The 21,055-nt window shown below is 42.3% G+C and overlaps 1 protein-coding gene across 1 annotated transcript in view; it reads left to right on the top strand.

Moving 5' to 3' along the window:
* Myo16 (myosin XVI) overlaps window positions 1–21,055 on the top strand; it is a 319,471-nt gene that overhangs the window by 187,570 nt on the left and 110,846 nt on the right. Inside the window, exons 23-26 of the mRNA XM_027387882.2 lie at window positions 10,288–10,363; window positions 13,914–14,086; window positions 17,320–17,400; window positions 17,663–17,868. Of these exons, the coding sequence (XP_027243683.1) occupies window positions 10,288–10,363; window positions 13,914–14,086; window positions 17,320–17,400; window positions 17,663–17,868 (536 nt within the window). The remainder of the gene's footprint in view (window positions 1–10,287; window positions 10,364–13,913; window positions 14,087–17,319; window positions 17,401–17,662; window positions 17,869–21,055) is intronic.

Genomic DNA, 21,055 nt, shown 5'->3' with positions numbered 1-21,055 from the left:
GAGAATCTGTACATGAAACCCAGCACTCCCCTACCCTGTGAACTGGTGTGGTGGTACCAGTGCTCAGATGTGCCAATCCATCTCCGACCTGATTGTGGCTGGCACTGAGGGCACACACAAAAGAATTAATGCAGCATCTACATCTGCTGGCCCCTAGCTGTTTCTTCTTTCCTCCTTTCGTTGGGGTCCCTCTGCCCACATAATTGGATTCGGGGAATGGCTGGGACCTCACATCATGCAGCTTCTCTGAAATTAATCTGTCATCTCTTTCTGTACCCCATCCCTCAGCCTTCCTGCAAACATGCTTTTATTTTTACCTTCACCCATCACTTTTGCTCAAGTATTTGACTGCCCCAAGCACACAATCAGCTATAAGGAGACTATCCGTAGTCTGTAAAGTTAAGATACCTTTATTTAGATAAACACCAGCCAAATGCAAGCCAGATCATGCCCAGGGAAGCAAGGCAGGCAGGCCAGAGAGAAGGGGCTCCCATGTGCCTTGCAGCCCCTTAAAAACCTATTATATATCATCCTGACCTCACCTTGACCACGCTCTGACAGGCGTGGTCAGGCACACCTGTAGTCAGCTTCTAGCAGGCATGGCTTACTGTCTCCTACAATCAGCTTTGCTTTTCTATAAGCTGGCACAAAGAATTGAAGTGTTGGCACCAAGACTAGCAAAGACAAACAGAGTTTTGGGGGACTGTCAAATTAGGGCACTGTCCAGTCTCAAATGAAAATACATTAAAATTTCCAAAAGAATAACATGATTTTGAGAGTTTGATTGTATAAAAAATGCCAATGACCTGAGGTGGCTCAGAGACCAGAACAGGAGCACCTGCCATCCCAAAGGCCAGGAGATAAGGGAAGAAAGGACATCAATGAACCCCAGGCATCCTGGGCAGATGCTGGAAGCTGAGCCATTGCTGCTGTGACCATGGAGTCAGGCAGGAGAGTCTGCTTGGCTTGGGAGGCAGGTGATGGCCAGAGGTGCTGTGACCCTCTCTTCTTCACATCCTACCCCAGATTCTGGCATCATGCAGCTCTTCTGCAAGGCTACCAAGACTTCTCTAGGAGGTTAGCTGTCTGTAACTGTGTAGACCAGTGACTGACTAGAGGCACACACACACACACACACACACACACACACACACACACACACACACACACACACCAGAGGACCAAGATACTCTGGCAAAGCAAGGTGCATGTATACAGAGGCTCTTGAAAAGGCAAAATACCAAAATTGATGACAGATAGATCAAGGTAGAGACTAGCAATATCTAGAAGAAGGAATTGGAGGTAATGCTGAATTTGGCTACTCAGTATTCCCCAAATTTTATAAATGTGAACTTTATGAGAATACTGCTATTTAATGTGACTTGAAGCAAATTTTGTTTTTAATTCAGATAACCTGTCCAGATACATTTTTGTTTTGTTTTGGGTTTTTTTGAGACAGAGTCTCACATTGTACCCCCACAACCTGTTTTAGAATTCATTCCATGACCAAGGTTGGTCTGGAACCCACTATGTAGCCAAGGTTGGCTTTGAACTCATGACAATCCTATTTGCCTCAGCCTTCTGAGAGCTGGATTACAAGGGTAAGGTATCTCATCCAGCTAGTAGTTATATTTCAATAACCTTGGCTATCAGCCACAAGGAAGACAAGTTGGAAATCTTTATCATGAGCTCCATTCAATAAACTTAGCCATACCCATAGAAGGCTTCTTCTCGGTCCTTCCAAACACTGCATTTATTGATGGTCTGTGCTAATAAAATCATTAGAGTTTGGTGTGAATAATGGTGGGATAGAGGAGAGAAACTGAGGCACAGGGAGTGACTCACTTCTGACTACTTACTGTTCAGCCCCAGGCATGACTGGGTGAATCGTGAAAGCTAGAAGGGGAAGAACCCTCGCTGGCTGATGCTCATTTGGACTTTATCGCAGTTCGCTGACTTCATTTTCTCCTACCCTGGTTCTCTGACTTTACAATGAATCAGAACAACCAACTGGTGAGGAAGGGACAAGTATGTGTTTCTGGCGTGCCTCCTAGAAGTGGTGACTGTGAAGTTTGGGTGAGATCTAGAGGATTTGCCTTCACATGAATAAATATAAATGAAGACTTTTGGCTGATGGGAAATCTGGAAGCCCTATTTTCAGAAACACTGACTGTAGCAGCCACATAGTTGGCACTTAGGGTTGAGTCTGCCCCGACCCTTACACCACTCTCTCACTGGTCCCAGGGTTCATGCAGGCCAAGGAGGCAACTGGTACAAGTGGACCTTGACCCAAACTTCTTCACCAAAGGATGGAAGCCAGATGCTCTTAAGTTTAATTCAGGGAAATATACCTATGTGAGCAGATGGAGCCATGGCTGAGACTCTGTCTTGCCTTACATTCCTGTTGCCTTGGGGATGAGCCAAGCTCAAGCTTGGTAGCCGTCACTTAGGAGGGAAATGCACGTATCCCAGTGTTCTGTGACTTTTGTTTTCGTTTCGGAGACAGGAAACTGGGCAGCTTGATGAGCTGTGATTCACAGCCATGGTAAGACTCTTGTACCATGATGCTTTTTGTGTATGGCTCACATAATCTATCTTTTAATTGTATTTATTGTGGTGTGGGAGTATTATAGTGAGTATGTCCAACTAAACAGCTTGTTCTAGTGGCTCCCTGGCTGCTGCCCGACCCTCTGCCTGGCACAGTCACAGCAGGGCTTTAGTGACTACTGCTCACAGCTGAATAGAAACAGAATGTTAAGTTTTCTTTTGAGTAATTTTATTGAGCAGAATCATTCCAAAGAGGATTTCTGAATACATGACGTTTTCCTTGAAGATTTTTGTTCTGGGCTTCGTGCATATAAATTTCTCTATTATATACATGAGAGGTGCTGCTACTCACCAGATGAAGCCTATCCTTTGGCTTTAAGAGGAAGAAATAAGGAAGATCCGAGGACCCATTAGAGGAGGATGGTGGGGTAAATGAGGGAATTAACCTGCCCTGTCTCTTTGGCTTTTCTCCATCTCTCCTTTTGTCTCCCAAGTAATAAACCATAGGAACAGAGCCCTGGGCAGAATAGCTGTCTTAATGGCCCAGGAAAGTCTCCTGCCTAAAACCTGTTCTCTGCTGCCCCAGGTGGGTGCTGCCGTGGTGAGAACAGATGGTTTTCTGTTCCCCTGACAACCAGTTGCTAAGCTATGGGTGGTTTCTATGATAGATTTTTACCTGCATAGAAACCTGTCCACTTTACTAGGCTTTGAGGTTGCCTGCTTTTACCCTGTCTGGAACACAGTGGCCTGATCTGCACAGGCTCCCTGGTCCTCAGGGTCCCCACAGACTTCCTGCTGCCCCAATCCACTGCAGCTTCCCTTTGTGTCTTTTTCATGTGGATGTGTTGCCTTGGGCTAATGGCCTCTCTTGCCAGTGACAGCCCTCTCGGTGAGCTACAATGACTGATGCCTTCCTGAGAAATTTGTTCTGTTTTGACACATTTCTTTCATAAACTTGTAAGTGATTTTCAGCTGACAAAATTTAAAGACAACATGAATCATCCCGTTGGGCAGGCGCTTGGGGTAGCAGCTGACAGGGGCCAGGAGGAGGGTGTAGAGCACCACTGAAGTGTTGAAAAGGTCCAAGGAAAGTAGGCAGATGCTGACCTGGGTGGCAGTGAGGCTGTACCTGCCTCCCTACTCAGTGGTGTCAGAGGAAGATGGGGGACAGAAAGCTAAGTGGAAGGCTCAGCTCGCCCTTCCCTATGACTCTGAGAACAAGGACCAGCAGTCAGCAGGACACTTGGGCTGCCTGAGGCATGGCTCCCATTTTTCTAAGAGCTGGGGAAATGCATGGATGTAGATGACTTGCTGGACCCCAACCCAAAACTCAGCCAATGCTAAAGCATGGGAGGGATAGAGAGGAAGTTCACTCACGGAGACGGAATTCAACTGACAACAAACTAGAAAAGGATAAAAGGAAAACCTACAGATAGTTGGAGGGTAAAAAGTGCCCCTAGATACCCTACCATTGAAGAACACCCCTAGATACCCTACCACTAAAGAGCACCCCCTAGATACCCTGCCACTAAACAGTACCCCCTAGATAACACATTGTGCTAAAGTGACAGAGAGAATATGTGTGTATGTGTATGTAACTTCTATATATACACACATATAAACATGAGAATTAATACATGAAAAATATAGCTGTATGTATATATGGCTGGCTGAAAATGAAAGCACAGCATATTAACATTCAACATAGCAGGAATGTCTATGATGATATCAAATGCTCATCTTGTTTTTTGTTTCTTATTTTGTTTTTGAGAAAGAGACAAAAAAAGATCATGAAGTTAGGTATGGGGTAGGGGAAAAGGATCACGAAGGTGTTGGAGGAATGGAAAAAGCATGATCAAAATATATTGTATAAAGAACAAAAGACATAGAATAAAAATCAATCCAAAGTAAGCAGCCAGCAGCTGGAGAGATGGCTGTGCAGTTGCAAACACTTGCTTCTCTTCCAGAGGACTCAGTTCCCAGCATCCACATGAGCTGGCTCATGACTGTCTCTAGCTCCTGGTCCAGAACATTCAATGTGTCTGTCCTCTGTGAGCTCCTGCACTCATACACAGAGACATACCCTTTATACATAATTGAAAATAGTCAATTCTTTTAAAAAATAAATAGTCCTTTGAACACATGGATAAAAACGAAAAACTTCTAGTAAGGTTGATCATAAAAGGATATAAATAACAGTATCAGGAATAAGACAGCATCTAGAAGATGAAAAGGGAACACAGTGAATCCACATGATTCGATGGTTAGGCTAAAATGGACTGGTTCCTCAGAGAGCTCGGCTACCTCAGCTCACCCCAGTGGAGCAGACCGTCCCAGCAGGCCAGTCAAGGAAAGGAATTTGAAAATTCAAAATTCCCAAAAAAGAAACCTCTTTCTTACAGATGGCTTAACTGGAGAATTCTACCAAATGTTTAAAAGAAAATTAGTACCAACTACATGCAGTCTGATCCAGAAAATGTAAGACAGAGTGCTTTCTGATTTATTTTACAAAGCTAACATTGCCCTGACCTCAAAACCAGACAAAAGCTAGAACGAACATACACCAGGAAACTGACCCTCAAGAACAGAATTGGATAGACACTCAAAAACTATAGTAAGCCAAATTCAGCAACTTGTAATAAATATTTTACTATGGTCAGTTAATGGTCTCCAAAATTGTAAGTATTTTCAATATTTGAAAACCATTCAAGGTAATCCAGAATACTAATAGGCTAAAGGAGAAGAATCGTGTCATTGTCTCAATGAATGCAGAAAAAGCATTCAATAAAATACAACATACAACAACAGACATTCTAGGAAGACAGCTGTGGAGAAGATGTTGTTGCCCCAAGAAAGAGCACCCACAGCTGAATGGTCCATTGCTAATATCATATGTAATCCCCCAAAAGACCGAACTGGAGGAGATGGCTCACCCCAAGAAAGAGCATCCAAGGCAGCACATTGCTAATGCTGTATGTAACCGTGGAAACTGGGTGCTTTACACCCAAGATCAGCAGGCTGTCAAAGATGCTGGCTGTCATCACTCTGCTGCATAGTGTTCCTTGGAGGTTCTAGTAAATCTAATGAGGTAAGAAGGGAAACAAAAGCCTGACATATTGAAAGGAAAAAAAAAACCCATCCCTACTTATACACAGCATAAATATCAGTTGATAAAATCACAAGGAATCCACTAAAAAGAAAGAAAACCACAAAGAAATAAGAAGCTCAGCCAGGACAAAAGACATAACAATAACAAAGAAGAGGGGGCTACGTTGAGAGAGAGTGCAGGGAGGAAAATGGGAAGAGTTGGAGGGGGGAGAGGGAGGGTGGAGATGTTGCAAATACAGCACTTGTGTGAAATTGTCAAACAACTCAAAAATTTTTAAAGATACAAGTAAAATGTAAAAGTTTGTTGTTGTATTTTTATGTCAGTAAATGGAGACAGAAATTAGACATGATAACATTCATAATCACTCAAAAAGCAATAAAATACACAGGTATAAGAAAGTCTCATAAAGCATATATAGGAAGAGTGAACCGAAAAGCACAAAATGGTTGTGGAAGAAGCTGGAGTCCAAACAGGAGAGGCATACCATGTTCATCGATAGAAGACAGTGAGTTGTCAGGAATGAAGTGTGGTCCACCTCCCAGATGATGTCATGCATTTCCTACCAAAGTCACAGTGTGTATGCTTATGTGCATGCATGTGCGTGTGCTTATGCATGTGTGTGTGTGTGTGTGAGAGAGAGAGAGAGACAGAGAGAGAGAGAGAGAGAGAGAGAGAGAGAGAGAGAGAGAGAGAGAGAGAGATGGAGCATCCCTGTGATGCCAGTGCTAAGGAGGCAGAAGCAGGAGGAACACGAATTAATGAGACCTTGTATCAAAACAGATAATTTTGTAGATATAGAAGCATCGCCCATATTACTGTAAAATGTGTAAGGAAAGGTTCAGGAACTAAAGTAGCTACAGTGATGTTTGTAATGAGGGAAGTTGGAAGAATCAGCTGACTGCACTTCATAGGACATTTTAAAACTTTGTATTCAAGACAATAGCAGAGGGTGGAGGATTCCACTGAACAAAGAACCAAGAATAGGCATACAAATGGACTGAGCTATTGGAGAGGGTATATCAAAAGAAATTCTGAACACATAGGTCCCCACACTCATGTAAATACTCGGTAGTCTCAGTGCATTGATCAATTTCCCATTTTTGAATATATTACAAGATCTTGGTTAGAAACACATAGAACTTACTTGTATTATCCTTTACAAAATGATGGGACTCAAGATATCCTAAATTTAAAGTTGTAAGCTGTAATATTTAAAAGACAGCAAGATACTGTTCATGCCACAAAAGTGGTCATGGATGGGAACCTTGTATTTAGACTTTTATTTTTGACAGTATCGCCTTGAACATGGGGCCTATGGTCACATTCACCTCTACCACCCTTTTAAATCTCTCCATTACAGCCAGCCCCCTCCTTGCTGACTGACCCTTGTCCTACCCTCATGTCCCTCTTTTCCTACATTCTTTTCTGTCTTCTTTGTTCTTTGTAAATGTCAGGCTCTGCTCAGGCATTCTCACTGCTGTATGTTCATGACAGCAACATCCATGTCTTATTAAATTGAGTTTGCAATGCCAATAGCAAACTCACTAGATGGAATTGTCTTCATTAAGAAACCAAATTTGGAGTCTGGTTGTGTTTTAGCTTTAAAGAATGCATTTTAACAAATGTCTTGTGTGTCTGCATATATGCTCACATTACATACATATGCACATATTCCTATTGTGTTTGCCCTTTGCAAAATACATAGAATCTATCCCCTCAAATAACAGGTGGTTGTGCTGCCTCAGGTATGAATGACTGTGTCTAACATCATTTCCCACTAAATTATTCCGTGGATGCCAGATAAAATACTTGATTTCAGATTTGCGATTAGAAAAATTATTTTAATTCAAGTTTGAAGAATTCACGCCCGCCAATCATAAGAAACAGCTGGGTCACTTGTGTTACTGTATTGGCTGTGGTAGTGTCCAGTGTTTGCTAACTCAAATCTTGTCAGTACTGGATTCATCCATTTCTTAGGAGTTGTTCAGAAGTTTTATAATTGGAGAACTTTATAGAATGTGATTTACCCCCCTGGAAGAGAACTTAAAGGCTTCATATATTTATTCTGTACAGCATAACTAGGTAAGCTGGCCTACACAATGATGTAGTGTTCTATGCAAAAGTACTTGCTGTAAGATGAATTCTTCTAGCCACACACTCTATGCTTCCTACCTATAAATACCAAACCATCGTTGAATGCTGGTGTGTGTGTGTGTGTGTGTGTGTGTGTGTGTGTGTGTGTGTGTGTGTGTGTAGTATGTTTTTCTAAGGAAGGTAGCCAGTAGAATCTCCCTTTTTGGTAGAGACTCCAGCCTTGACTCTAGTTCTATAAAGCAGGGTGTGATGGGTGAAAAATTCCCAGATCCCATGACCTCATGATGGCAAAACACTTACCTGTATAATCTTAAGGAATTAGCATGCTGTGGCATGGTATTCTCAGTCACAATGTAGCAAAACCACTTGTCAATTTCACTAAAGAGTCACTAAATGCCCAATGGACAAGGCATTTGCTAGTTGCTGTGGAGAGTGAGCTGGTCAACAAACAGGCAGACACTGCTGAGGTACATGGTAGCAATTTCATCATGGAGGTTAGAAGACAGCATGATACAAGCCAATGACAGAAACAAGAAAGAAAATAAAAGTGTTTACAGAAAGTCAGCTTAGTCTTGGTGTGTGTGTGTGTGTGTGTGTGTGTGTGTGTGTGTGTGTGTGTGTGTGTTTCATTTGGAATCATTGGATTCTCAGGCAGGAAATGGATTAGTATTATAGACTAGAACCACATAAAGAGACCTGTATGCCAGAGTCCTTGGGGTTCTGTATAAATGACATCCCCATCTAACAGTGGAGTTGGCATAAGTTCAGATGAGACTGTAGAAGGCAGAAATAACCTTTGGGTCTTTTATTGTTTTAGTTATAATAATAAGTAGCAGTACTTTTTACTAGTATTCATTGCTAAGAATAAAAAGGTGGGAACTGAAGGAACAAATGGAGGGGCTTTAGTCACTGTCAGAAGGTGGGGACAATTCTAGGGGGAGGGAGGCCATCCTGGTCATCCCATGCTCTCAGCCTTAATAGTGTTCAGAAGATGAAATGAAGAGCTATTTGGAAAGGAAATAAGAGTCCAGAGATGTTTCCAACTGAGAGTCTTAGCTTTTCTCTGAAAGAAAGTGTCAGCTACTGAGAACAAGTGAAATTAGACATATTGCTGGGAACTTGAAGACCAGGAAAAGTATTTCTGACAGTTCCTGGTTGTACCATGATGTCATGTCACCAAGAGGTGACTCGGGAAACTCTTAGCAAAAGGGGCTGATCTGAAACCTCAGCCTGAGGTAGTGGGCAGAGAGGATCCCTCCTTACAGCAAGACCAGGGCTGCCCTGCCCATGCTGTCACAGTCAGGAATGTGGAAGCATTCCAGTGCCAGCCAGCTGCTACTGTGGTCAGCCTGGGTTCCAGACCTGAGAGAAGCTGAGTGAAGGAGCCATCTCAGAACTCTGGAGGAGTAGAGGGATATAAGGGGGGATGGGGACAAGTTCCCAGAGAATTAGAAGATGCCATAGGCTAGTAGAGATGAGGGCTGTGGTTTAAATACTTGGTGCTGGAATACTGCCAAGTGTCTGCACTGGGAACATGTGAAGCCAGGAAGAGGGACGTTGGAAGAAGGGAGTGTGGAAACAATCATCACAAGAATGTCATGGGTATCTGGAAGGGCACTTAGGGAGTCTGGGAAGCAAGCCCAAAGCAGCACCAATTTCTCAGAGACTTCGGAGGTTATGCCAGGAGAAGGTGAGCTCAGCTGCCATTAATTTTCTAAAAATGGGTTGAAGAAGTGACAACCAAATTCTGTGGTCTGGTCAGATGCTGAGTCATCATGTAAAACTTTCTGTCTAACTTTCGGGCAGTCTGCAAAGAAGTTCCCACGCATTCCATCACAGACTTTGCCATGCACCATTCTGAAAATTTTAAATGGGAACTTGGGGATGTTAAAGGAGCTCATCAAAGACCCAGATGTTTGTAAAGATGAGGTGGCCTGTCTTATACGGTGTTGTTGGACTGACCTCCCTAATACAGGAATAATAGATAAGCAAGGTTCTAGTCCAGACTGGTTTACACCCACATTCACTTTGGGTTGAGTGATACTTTATCATGCCCGGGGTTTTGCACTATGGCATGGATGTTCAGCAACGCTGTCCACTGTGTAAAATACACACACACACACACACACACACACACACACACACACACACACACACACACACACACACACATTCAGTTTCTGATGAGGGTCCCATCTGTCATGACCAGCCCTGCTGAGAAAGGCCTCTCTGTAGTAGGTGAAGCTGCTGATAGTTAACAATGTCTGTCCGTTGAATGTCTCATGATAACCAACTCACACTGCAGTGTGGCTATACCATGAGCAATGGGTCCACCAGCTTTTCCCTTACAATATGTAACACTATATTCTGATCCATTACCATAATCATATATGTGAACTTTGAAACCTGAAGGTGTTTCTTGCAGGGACCTTTAAAGTTCCAACTAAATCAAGTCGGTTTTTTTATTATTTTTTTAAGGATTTTTTCACAGTTGCCTTTTAGCCTTAAGGAATTTTGCTATTTTTGTCTCATTACAGGTAATGTATGAAATTGGTGGAGCAGTTGAGAGAAATAAAGACTCCCTTTCACAGAACCTCCTGTTTGTAATGAAAAGTAAGTTGATTTTCTCCCCACACTTATTTCTGATTTCGGTGATTTCCTGTAAAATGTGCTATCAGCCAAAGGGCAGTTGGAACATCATTTACTCTCCAGTGTTCAGAATAATGAGTGTGTTGTACATTGATTTGGAGTTCCAAAGAAACTAGAATTTGACTAAGCTTTTAGCAGCAGACAGGCGAGTAAAACACCTTTACTATGTCAGTGCATGAATATAAAACAGCACGTCTGTAGAGACAAATGAGGATGAATGGGGTTTCCAAACTTATTTAGGGCACAGAAGGGTGAATGCCATTGCTAAAGATGACTCCAGGTCACAACTAGAGTGGTAGTCATCTTTATATACTTTCAGTTATGAAGTATTAATGCCCACTACGTGGGAAGCTAATCAATGTAAACATATAAATACATACATATGTACATTTATTGGCTCCTATTTAGTGTGTATTAATATTATATATGTATATAAACTATGATTCCATACAATATGTGATACTATATTCTAATATCTTACCATAATCATGTATGTTTGATTCTTTCTGTTCTAGTAATTGCTTTCTTTTTTAAATTTTTTATTTTAATTAGAAAGAAGATTATTTTACATGAGAATCCCAGGTCCCTCTCCCTCTCCTCCTCACCTGTTCTCCCAACTAACACCCTACCTATCCCATACCCTTTCTGCTCCCCAGGGAGGGTGAGGCCTTCTGTAGGGGTCTTCAGAGTCCGTAATATCCTTTGGGATAGGGCCTAGGCCCACCCCCTTGTGTCTAGGCTCAGGGAGTATCCCTCCATGTGGGATGGACTCCCAATGTCCATTCCTATGCTAGGGATAAGTACTGATCCACTACAAGGGGCCCCATAGATTTCTAAGGTCTCAGACACCACATTCAGGGGGTCTGGATCAGTCCCATGCTGGTTTCCCAGCTATCAGTCTGGGGACCAAGAGCTCTCCCTTGTTCAGGTCGGCTGTTTCTGTGGGTTTCATCAGCCTGGTCTGGACCCCTTTGTTCATCAGTACTCCTTCTCTGCAACTGGATTTCAGTTCAGTTCAAGGTTTAGCTGTGGGTGTCTGCTTCTACTTCCACCAGCTGCTGGATGAAAGCTATAGGATGGCATATAAATTAGTCATCACTTTCTTGGTAGACCCTGGTGATGCATATGTTTCTGGTAGCCTATTAAGGAAGGGTGAAGTCCCCAGCTGAGGCAGAGCCATCTGTCTTTTCTGGAAAGGCAACTCAGGCTTCTTGAAGTGGGCAGATGCTTTGAACTGGAGTTCAGACATCTGCATCACCACTGACTCAGGGCGTCTCCATCCACGTCACAGCCTCATAGCCATGATGCACTGTTTACACAGTGGGTCTCTCCACTGGCCTCTCAGTCACACAGCTGTTGTGAGTTCTCTGGGCTGAGACACTGCAGATGAACAGAGGTGAGGATGAAAACACAAAGAAAGGCAGACTTGATATTCTTGTCCTCTCTTATTTTCTAGGAAGTACGGACCTCTTATTACAGTTATTGCAGCTTTCACTGTTAATGCTCTTCTCTTTCAGTCTCCATTTGAAGTTCTGATAGACAGAACACGTCTTAGACATTAACACAATGCTTTGTTTCATTTATGTATTTCACAACAGTAGACTACATATGTACACAGAATGAGAAAATGATGGCTGGGGATGTTTTCATCTTGCTTGTCTTATAGAGTGCCTATATCTTAAACTTTTTTCTTTTGTTAACAACTTAATTCAGTTCCAAGGAAACATGGGTAACTGTTGCTTAGTTCTCAGCAGGAGGACTGAATTTACAATATGCTCCGGCGTATTTGTGATTCATATGTGAGACGATGGGTGCTTCCTGTGGAGGGCACAGAAGGTGTGTCAGACTTTGTTAACTTTGCAGTTAACCAGCTCTGCTGGCACAACAGGACAGTCAGTAGCTCTACACCATGCAAAGATACACAGCATCGCACCTATAACAATATGTGTACAGGCACACGTGGTGGCCACACTTGGCCTACAAACTGCAGTTACATATGTCATCATGCCAGCAAAAGAAGGTTTCCCACCAGCAGTGGCATTCTACTCTAACAGCCCCCTTTCCCTTTTATGAATTATCCCTGTGTTAATGGATAAGGCCTGTCCATCAGATCCCAGTCCTGCCAGCACCCACCTCTTTTTGATAGGTTCACCGATTCTGAGCACTTGCGGACAACTGGCCTTCCAAAACCTCTCCAGTGATCATGGTCCTCATTGCCAATGTTGAGTCAGCAATTAGTTCTGCTGAAGAATTGGCAACGAGAACTGCCAAGGCCAGGGGCTGGGTGAGCTCTTATTTCTGTGGTAGTATTTTGGTTACAAATGTTCAGAACTTTGAAAATCTCACATATACATTTAGATGATGATGATGATGATGATGATGATGATGATGATGTGTAGACATGTACTAAAGGTAACAAATTAATCCTGAAACCTGTGACTTTAACCCCAAATCCCAACATTCCCTTTAGATTGTTTCTTCCACAGTCTCAGCCCCCCCTTCTCTGATAGTTCTGTCTTCCTGCTTGTTCACTAATGTAGTGAATTTTCACTAAAGATATTTTACACACACACACACACACACCAAATATGTGTGGTTTGCTGTTTTGTGTGTGGAAAAAGGTAGAAACAAACCCACTATGCTGTTGAACATTGTGGAGTGTCTGATGGGCTGAACATGAACCTAAGTAGTTATGAAAATTATTTTAAATTTTGCAGTAAACTTCCAGATATGGATCCTGTCATTTTCACTGTGCTTTTAAAAAGTCACTTGAACTGAGAAAGTATCTACACATACACACCAGTAGTGGAAGGCTCCTCTCAGATTCTTAGCCAACACACACATTATTGTTTCTAAGTTATTCAAAAGGTTCAGAATACAAAACCCACCTGCTGGAGGTCTGGCCCTACCTGGAGTAGCTGGACAAGGTCTCATAACCCCAGACTGTTAGATGTGAGTAGTCTGGTATCAGAATGGATCACCTCGCCTCACAGCTGAACTCAAATGGACTTTTTTGCTACTATAACCTAATGGCAGATGCAACAGAAGGAGGTAGAGCCAACATGGTGTTTAAACATGTCTCTGAACAGGGTTAGCATGGTGGAATGTCTTCTAGATGGGATAGTTATTTTCTTGAAGGGGGAATTGCTGCCCAAAGCTCATGTTTTTATGACTGTGCCAAGTACGCAAAAGCTTGTCAGGTCTGAGCTGGTAAGATTCAGTGCTGACAACCCAGACAGGAGGACATGTGCTACATTGAGAGCCAACAGCCAAGAGCTCTGGTTGGGAAGCTGTGATCAAGACTCAAGCCAAGGGTGATGAGAGCCGTACCTGTCAGGAGAAATGAATGCTGGTGGACATAACATAGAACCCAGGAAAAAGTAGTCTCCACTGTCCACTGTATCAACGACATTGTCCACACAGAATGGGGGAGGGGTGCTTCCATGGGGAGTGAGCCTAACGTTTGGCGGTGATTTTTAATGCCATTTACAATGTTCATTTATTTATCTCCTAGCAAGTGAAAATGTTGTGATCAGTCATTTGTTCCAGTCAAAACTGTCACAAATGGGATCGCTCATATCTTCCTACCCATCATTTAAATTCCGAGGACACAAATCCACCATACTCAGTAAGAGAACTGCCTCTTCAATGATTGGAACAAACAAGAATTACCTAGAACTTAGCAAGGTAGGAGTTTTGTTGTTCTTACTTTTGGGGTATTTAAGTTTACTTAGTACAATCTCTTCTCTCTTAACACAGTGGAAAGACACTCACATTCTGACAGAAGGAATTAAAGGGGAAGATGCTGGCCTGGTTGCCTTTATGTTGCTGTGACAAACACTGTGACTAAAAACAATTTAAGGGAGAAAGGGTTTATGTCATCACACTTCCAAATCCCAGTCCATACCTGAGGGACATCAGGGCAAAAATTCAAGGCAGAAATCTGAAGCAGAGACCTAGATGGGGAGTGCAGCTTTCTGACTCACTCTCTGGCTGGCTCACTGGTTTATCTTAGCTAGGTTTCTCATACAGCACAGCACAGGGCCACTTGTCCAAGTAATGATACCACTCACAGTGGGCTGGACTCTCTTACACTGAATAAGACAACCCCTCACAGGCCAACTGATAAAGATGGTTACTCAATTGAGAGTATTTTTTTTCAGGTGCCTTTAGGAAGAGTCAAGTTAACAGTCAATTCTAACTAAGATAAGTAGCTCCCAAGGTTATAACTACTGAGAGGACACAGGAAGAAAGGTTCATTATAGTGACAATTTAGTGTGAGCACAGTTTTATAGTGATAGCATTAGCTGTCTGTGAGACATCTTTCTGATTTTCATCTTTATAACCATCTTTTTGGATGGATGCAAAGTAAGTTCAGGGCCCTTGGATTAGAAGAAGTAAACTCTCTTAGATTATCAGTCTGAGTGTTTCCAAGGTTTGGGGTCTGTAAATGATAAATTGTCATTGCTCTTATTTTCCCAGTACCATAATGCTTCCCACTGTGTGTTTGTAGACTTTGAGCTTGCTTTTGTATTACCCTAATTGATAGTATGTTTCCTCCACACAGGTTAGATTTATGACTAAAGGTTCCATTTCTAAAAGGGAACTAAAACCTCCATGCAGAGTTATTTCAAGTGCAGTGGCAATGGATATGCACTGCCTTGTTTCTTGAGAACACAAATGCAGATTGCTTTCCAGTCTCTTGCTTGTGTCTACCAAAGTATAGAAGAGGATATGCATAATTCAGAAGGGGTTGAGAACAATTGATTTTGGAAATGCAGTTACTGAGGCAGGTTGAAACATACATTAGCTTTCCAGGTCAAAGGAAAGTATAGTTTAAAATGCTGTGCTTTTTGAAAAGTGACGGATTTGTGTGTGTATGTGTGTGTGTGAACTTGTGTATAAGTGTGTATGTATGTGTGTGTACATGTTCATATACTTCCACATGTATATTATATACTCATGGGAATTTTGTGAGTGTGTATATGGGTACCTGTGTGTGTGTATGTATGTGCATTATGTTTCTGTATGCATCTATATGTGTGCACATGTATGTGTATCTATGTGTGTGTATGTATGCATATATATGTGCATTATGGGTATGCTTTTGTGTAAATGTGTGTATGTATGCACATTGAGTTTGTGCATGAACATATATGAATATTCATGTGTGTGCCTGTCTATGTATATGTGTATTTGTGTATGTGTTAGTGCTTGTGTGTATGTGTGTGCCTGTGTGTGTGTGTGTGCACAGCATACCTATGTGTGTGAATACTTGTGTGTGTTTGTGTACATGTATATGTGTGATTGTATATGTATGTTTGTATATGTATATATGTGTCCATGCCCGTGTGTGTGTGTGTGTGTGTGTGTGTGTGTGTGTGTGTGTGTGTGTGCCTGTGTGTGAATGTGCCTTTAGTTGGCGGGCCCTAGGATCAGTGACCCTTAGGCAAGTTGCAGAATTAGACTTGGAAGGAATCTCCTCTCACAGCCCAGGGAAAGTCATCTCTACATTAGAAAGACAAGGGTTCCCTGTGGGAAGAGCTTGATTCCAAGGGTCTCAGCATCTCTGGCCTCTCCCTTTTCATTCAGACTGCACATCAACAGTAAGAAATCACTATACATATCTAAACTGTAATTTTTAACCTCAGTTATTAAGTGCTTGAGACCTGGGTGCCATTTGACTTTCCCTGAAGGACTAGAGAAGAGGTATAATTCACAGTAGTCAGCTGTCCATGAAGAGCAAACTTGCACCACCTCCAGGGGTGGAGGCATAATTGTCACATTCCTTAAACTCTTTGCTCCCCATTGTCCTTGCTTTGCCTTTCAGCCTATCCTAGGCCTGTACATCTACCCCGTGGGCCAGAAGCATGGCCATTTCGCCCATTCCTTAACTGGGCATGACGTTGGCATTGAATTTGTATAAGCAGGTTGATGCTGGCTAAGTGTTTCATTTTGCATTCCCTTGTCAGTTGCAATGAATCACTACCCTGCATAGCTCATCTTAATGGAAGGAAATGAGCCACTGTCCTCCTGGTACCAAACAGATGATTGTATTTCATTAGCTGCTGCCCTCATCACACTCCCAAGCAGATAATTGTGTTTCATCAGAATTTTTTTTCTTCCACAGTGTTAAGAGAAATGATTTTAGAGTGGTGGATATGTTAGTCTACACCCTTGTGGTTCTTTGAAATGTAATGTGGCATCTTTCAACCCCTTGTGGGATTTAATTAATTACCTCCTGCCCTTTATTTATTCACTCAACAGCACCATTTTCACTGTCTTTTACATTTTCTCATTATCACTTAATCTTTGCTATATATGACTTTTTTTCTTTTAAAAGCTGGTTTTATTGTTTATCAAAGCACACAGTTTTCTGTCAGTTTCCAAGGATAAACACCTTACAAACCCACCCCTTTTAACAGTTGAGAAAAATAAAGGATGTGGGGAAAAACCCAAGAATGCATCAAACCCACATATCTGTGTAATGATAATTGTCTTAAAGTTAAGAGAGCAAAGTAACAACTATTAGAACAAAATTATAATAAAATACCATCTTTTAACCCCAGGATAAGCTACATTTCACAACTAATATGAACAGCTAGTATATAGCAGGACACTGTAGGGAACCTCCTGTATTGATCTAACCTGTCTTTGCTATGGGTGGTAGGCAGTGGCAGTTTAAGTAAGAGCCCTGAGCATGAAAGGTTAGCACCAGTGACTGTTACCTTACCCACAGCTGTCCATTTCCCAAACTCACAGTGACATCACCAAAGTCCTTTGGTCCTGACTTCTATGACCTCTGGTTTATGTATCTGTCTGTAAGTGCATTAACATGAGCATAAATCCTAATTTCTCTTTTTTTCTTTCCAAACCAGAAGCTAATATGATAAATCTGTCCTCATTGTCACCCCCTACAGTTATTAAAAAAGAAGGGACCTTCAACTTTCCTACAAAGGCTGGAGCGTGGAGACCCTGTCACCACTGCATCACAACTCACGGTTAGTGATGTTCAGATTTAAAATCTCTGTGTTCGTTTCAAGTGCAATGTGTTAATGTTACAGTTTGTTTTCCACTTCTAATGCATTGAATACCTTCAGAAGGAAGGGCACACACATATTGCACATTTGCACACGAGCACAATAAAATGTGCAATTTACAAACATGTCACGGATTGAGTTCAGAGATCCCTCTTTAGCCTGCTTTGTGCTCCCACCCACTGTCTCTCTCTTGGGAATCAGCTACGTTCTTCTCTTTCAACAGAAATCTCTGGCAGACATCACGGGGAAGCTGCAGAGGGGCAGCCCACACTTCATCCACTGCATCAAGCCCAATACCTCACAGCTGCCTGGTGTGTTTGATCACTTCTACGTGTCTGCCCAGCTGCAGTACCTCGGTGTCCTGGGTCTAGTGAAACTGTTCCGCTATGGGTACCCAGTCCGCCCTTCCTTTGAGGACTTCCTGTCCAGGTCAGTCTTGAGCTGTTGTTCTGCCCTCTGTGGAGATGCCACACTGATACTGTTTCAAGAAAAACCCTCTCTTGATTGTTATTATTATTGTTTTGGAGCATAACTTTCAGGGATTCTACTGTCTTGTGAAAACAAGATAATCTGGTATTCAGTGAAGAGTGACAGAAGATTATGTATAAAGTGACCAAACATACTGAGGACAGGACTTTGGAAACCATTTGGTCCCTTCATATGTGGCTATCCATGGACATAAAGATTTTATAAAATTATGACATGCAGTATTTGCATATCATTCATTACTATGGTTGTTATAAATGTGGTTATTTTTTCCTTTATCTTATATGAAGAAAATTCAGTTCAGATGAAAGTTACCAAACAACACAGGTGGAGCACTGACTCCTTGTTTGTGTAACTGGAGGTCTACTGGTATGTCACAGAGAACCTATTTGTATGTTGTTTGTGGCCATTTTTTCATTATACCATCACAGAGATGGTAAACACAGTGTAAGATATAGGTAAGGTATTTTTTTTTATTATTTGGCCCTATGGAGAAGTTTGTTGACCCCAATATAAGATAATTTCAACTCAAAAGCACTATGTTGCTAAACAGTGCACTGAGAAGGGGAGGGAATGTTGGGAAATGGAGATGTCTCTGCAGGGACGAGCCCACTTGCACATGCCTTTACCACAGCAGTTTGCTATGAGTACTTACAACTTCTCCAAAGCTGCACCAGGCTTTAGGGCTATGTATTTGCTCATTAGTATTGTGTGATGCTTGTGTATGTGTGTTGAGGGAGGCGTATGTTTATTTGCATATTCATATGGAATATGTAAATTTGGAAATTTCCAATTTGGAAAGACTGATTGGCTGGCCAGCAAACTCCTCGGGCACCTCTGTTCCTGCTTCCCCAGTAGTGGGATTGTAGGCACCTCCTGGTTTGTCTGGTTTTTTTTCTCATGGATGCCGGTGACCCAAACTCAGGTCCTCATGCTTGAGGGAGATGGTGCTTCAGTGAGAAGTGTCCCACATAGGCTCATGTATTTCAATAGTTAGTCTCCAGTTGTTGTCACTGTTTAGGGAGATTATAAAACCTTTAGGAGTTGCAGCTTTGCTGGAGGAAGTTTATGACTAAGGGTGGGCTTTGAGGGTTTTTAACCTCACCCCACTCTAAGTTCACTCTCTCTTCCTTCTGTGTAGTTAAGATGTGTTCTCAGCTTCCTCTTTAATCCCCAATGGCTTCCCCATCATTGTTAACATCTAACACTCTGGACCCTTAAGCCACAATAAACTGTAAGTTGTTTTTATGGTGTTTTATTACAGCAACAGAAGAGCAACTAATATCAGAGGCAAGGGCTAACTCAACCAACCATCTTCCCAGGCCACTCCATCTATCCTTAATGTTTTTACCTAACCATTAACCTTAGTCTGATTTTAAGAAAATCAATAATCTTAATAAATCTACTTTAAAGAAAGCAGTTGGTGAATATTAATTTAGCTTACTAAATACATGCTAATGGGCACTTGCTTGGTCTGGAGCTTTGGTCCAGTGCTTTGCTATGGTGCTATCTTGGCTTGAAGATGCTCGAAGTCTAGTGGACAGATACAGGCATGCACAGCTAAGCAGAAGGCAGGGCTTTGCAATGGAGTATGTTCCTTATGTCATAGAAGCACAGGAGAGAGGCCACACAGAGCTGACTTTCAGGTGAAGTTAGGATTAATCTTGGTAACGATGATAATAGTGTTTATAGCTATTTTTATAGACTGTCCTATAATTTATAGGGAATAATTGCAAAGTTGGGAATTAGGTAGGAGTAAACTAAGCTTGAAAATAGGTGTGAACTTTATGAGACTTGGATGAGAGTGGTGGGGCATATTACGGGTTATTGTTCATTGGAATCTCTCTTTACCCATCTTTGCCTATTTCCTAAGTAGAAATCAAATCAGTCATCAGGGATATGTTGCTTTAAAATGCGTCTATAATTTTTCTTTCTTTTTTAAAATAAATTTTAAGTTAGAAACAATCTTATTTTACATGTCAGTCCCAGTTTCCTCTCCCTCCCATCCCCCCATCCCCCCATCGACCTGCCCATCCCATCCCCCATCCACTCCCCAGGGAGGGTGAGGCCTTTCCTGAGGGATCATCAAAATCTGTCAAGTCATTTGGGGCAGAGCCTAGGCCTTCCCCTGTGTATCTAGGCTAAGAGAGTATCCCTCAATGGGAAATTGGCTCCCAAAGTCAATTCGTGCACTAGGGATACATCCTGGTTCCTTTGCCAGAGGCCCCATAGATTGCCCAGTGCTCCTAGCTGACACCCATGTTCAGTGGGCCTGGTTTGGTCCTATGTTAGTTCCCCAGGTGTCAGACTGGGGTCCTGAGTTCCCACTTGCTCAGGTCAGCTGTTTCTGTGGGTTTCCCAGAGTGGGCTTGACCTCTTTGTTGATCACTCCTCCCTCTCTGAAACTGGATTCCAGGAGTTTGGCTCAGTGATTAGCTGTGGATCTCTGCTTCTGCTTCCATCAGCTACTGGATGAAGGCTCTAGGATGATATTTAAGGTAGTCATCATTCTCATTATAGGAGAAGGGCATTTAAGGTAGCCTCTCCACTATTGCTTAGGTTCTTATTTGGGGTCATCCTTGTGGATCTCTGTACAATTCCCTAGTGCCAGATTTCTCTTTAAACCTATAGTAGCTCCCTCTATTGATGTGTTTCTTTTCTTGTTCTCCTCTATTCCTCTCCCCACTCAATCTTCTTGATCCCTCATGTCCTCCTCCCCCCTCCTCTTCTCCCGTCCTCTTTCTCCTACCCCCCTCCAATGCTTCCAATTTGTTCAGGGGCTCTTGTCCCTTTCTACTTCACTGGGAGACTGTGTGTGTGTCTCTCTTATGGTCCTCCTTGTTTCCTAGCTTCTCTGGAGGTATGGATTGTAGGCTGGTAATCCTTTTCTCTTTGTCTAATATCTAATATGAGTGAGTACATACCATGTTTGTCTTTCTGTGACTGAGTTACCTCACTTAGGTAATTTGCCTGCGAATTTCAAGATTTCATTGTTTTTTTGCATTGTGTAAATGTACCACATTTTCTGTATCCATTGGTTGAGGGGCATCTAGGTTGCTTCCAGGTTCTGTCTATTACAAATAATTCTGCTATGAACATAGTTTAACAGATATCCTTGTTGTATGAATGT

This window comes from Cricetulus griseus (assembly GCF_003668045.3).
Source record: "Cricetulus griseus strain 17A/GY chromosome 1 unlocalized genomic scaffold, alternate assembly CriGri-PICRH-1.0 chr1_1, whole genome shotgun sequence".
NCBI lineage: Eukaryota > Metazoa > Chordata > Mammalia > Rodentia > Cricetidae > Cricetulus > Cricetulus griseus.
The sequence above is the reverse complement of the archived record's forward strand: the minus strand, read 5'-3'. Positions and strand labels throughout refer to the sequence as shown.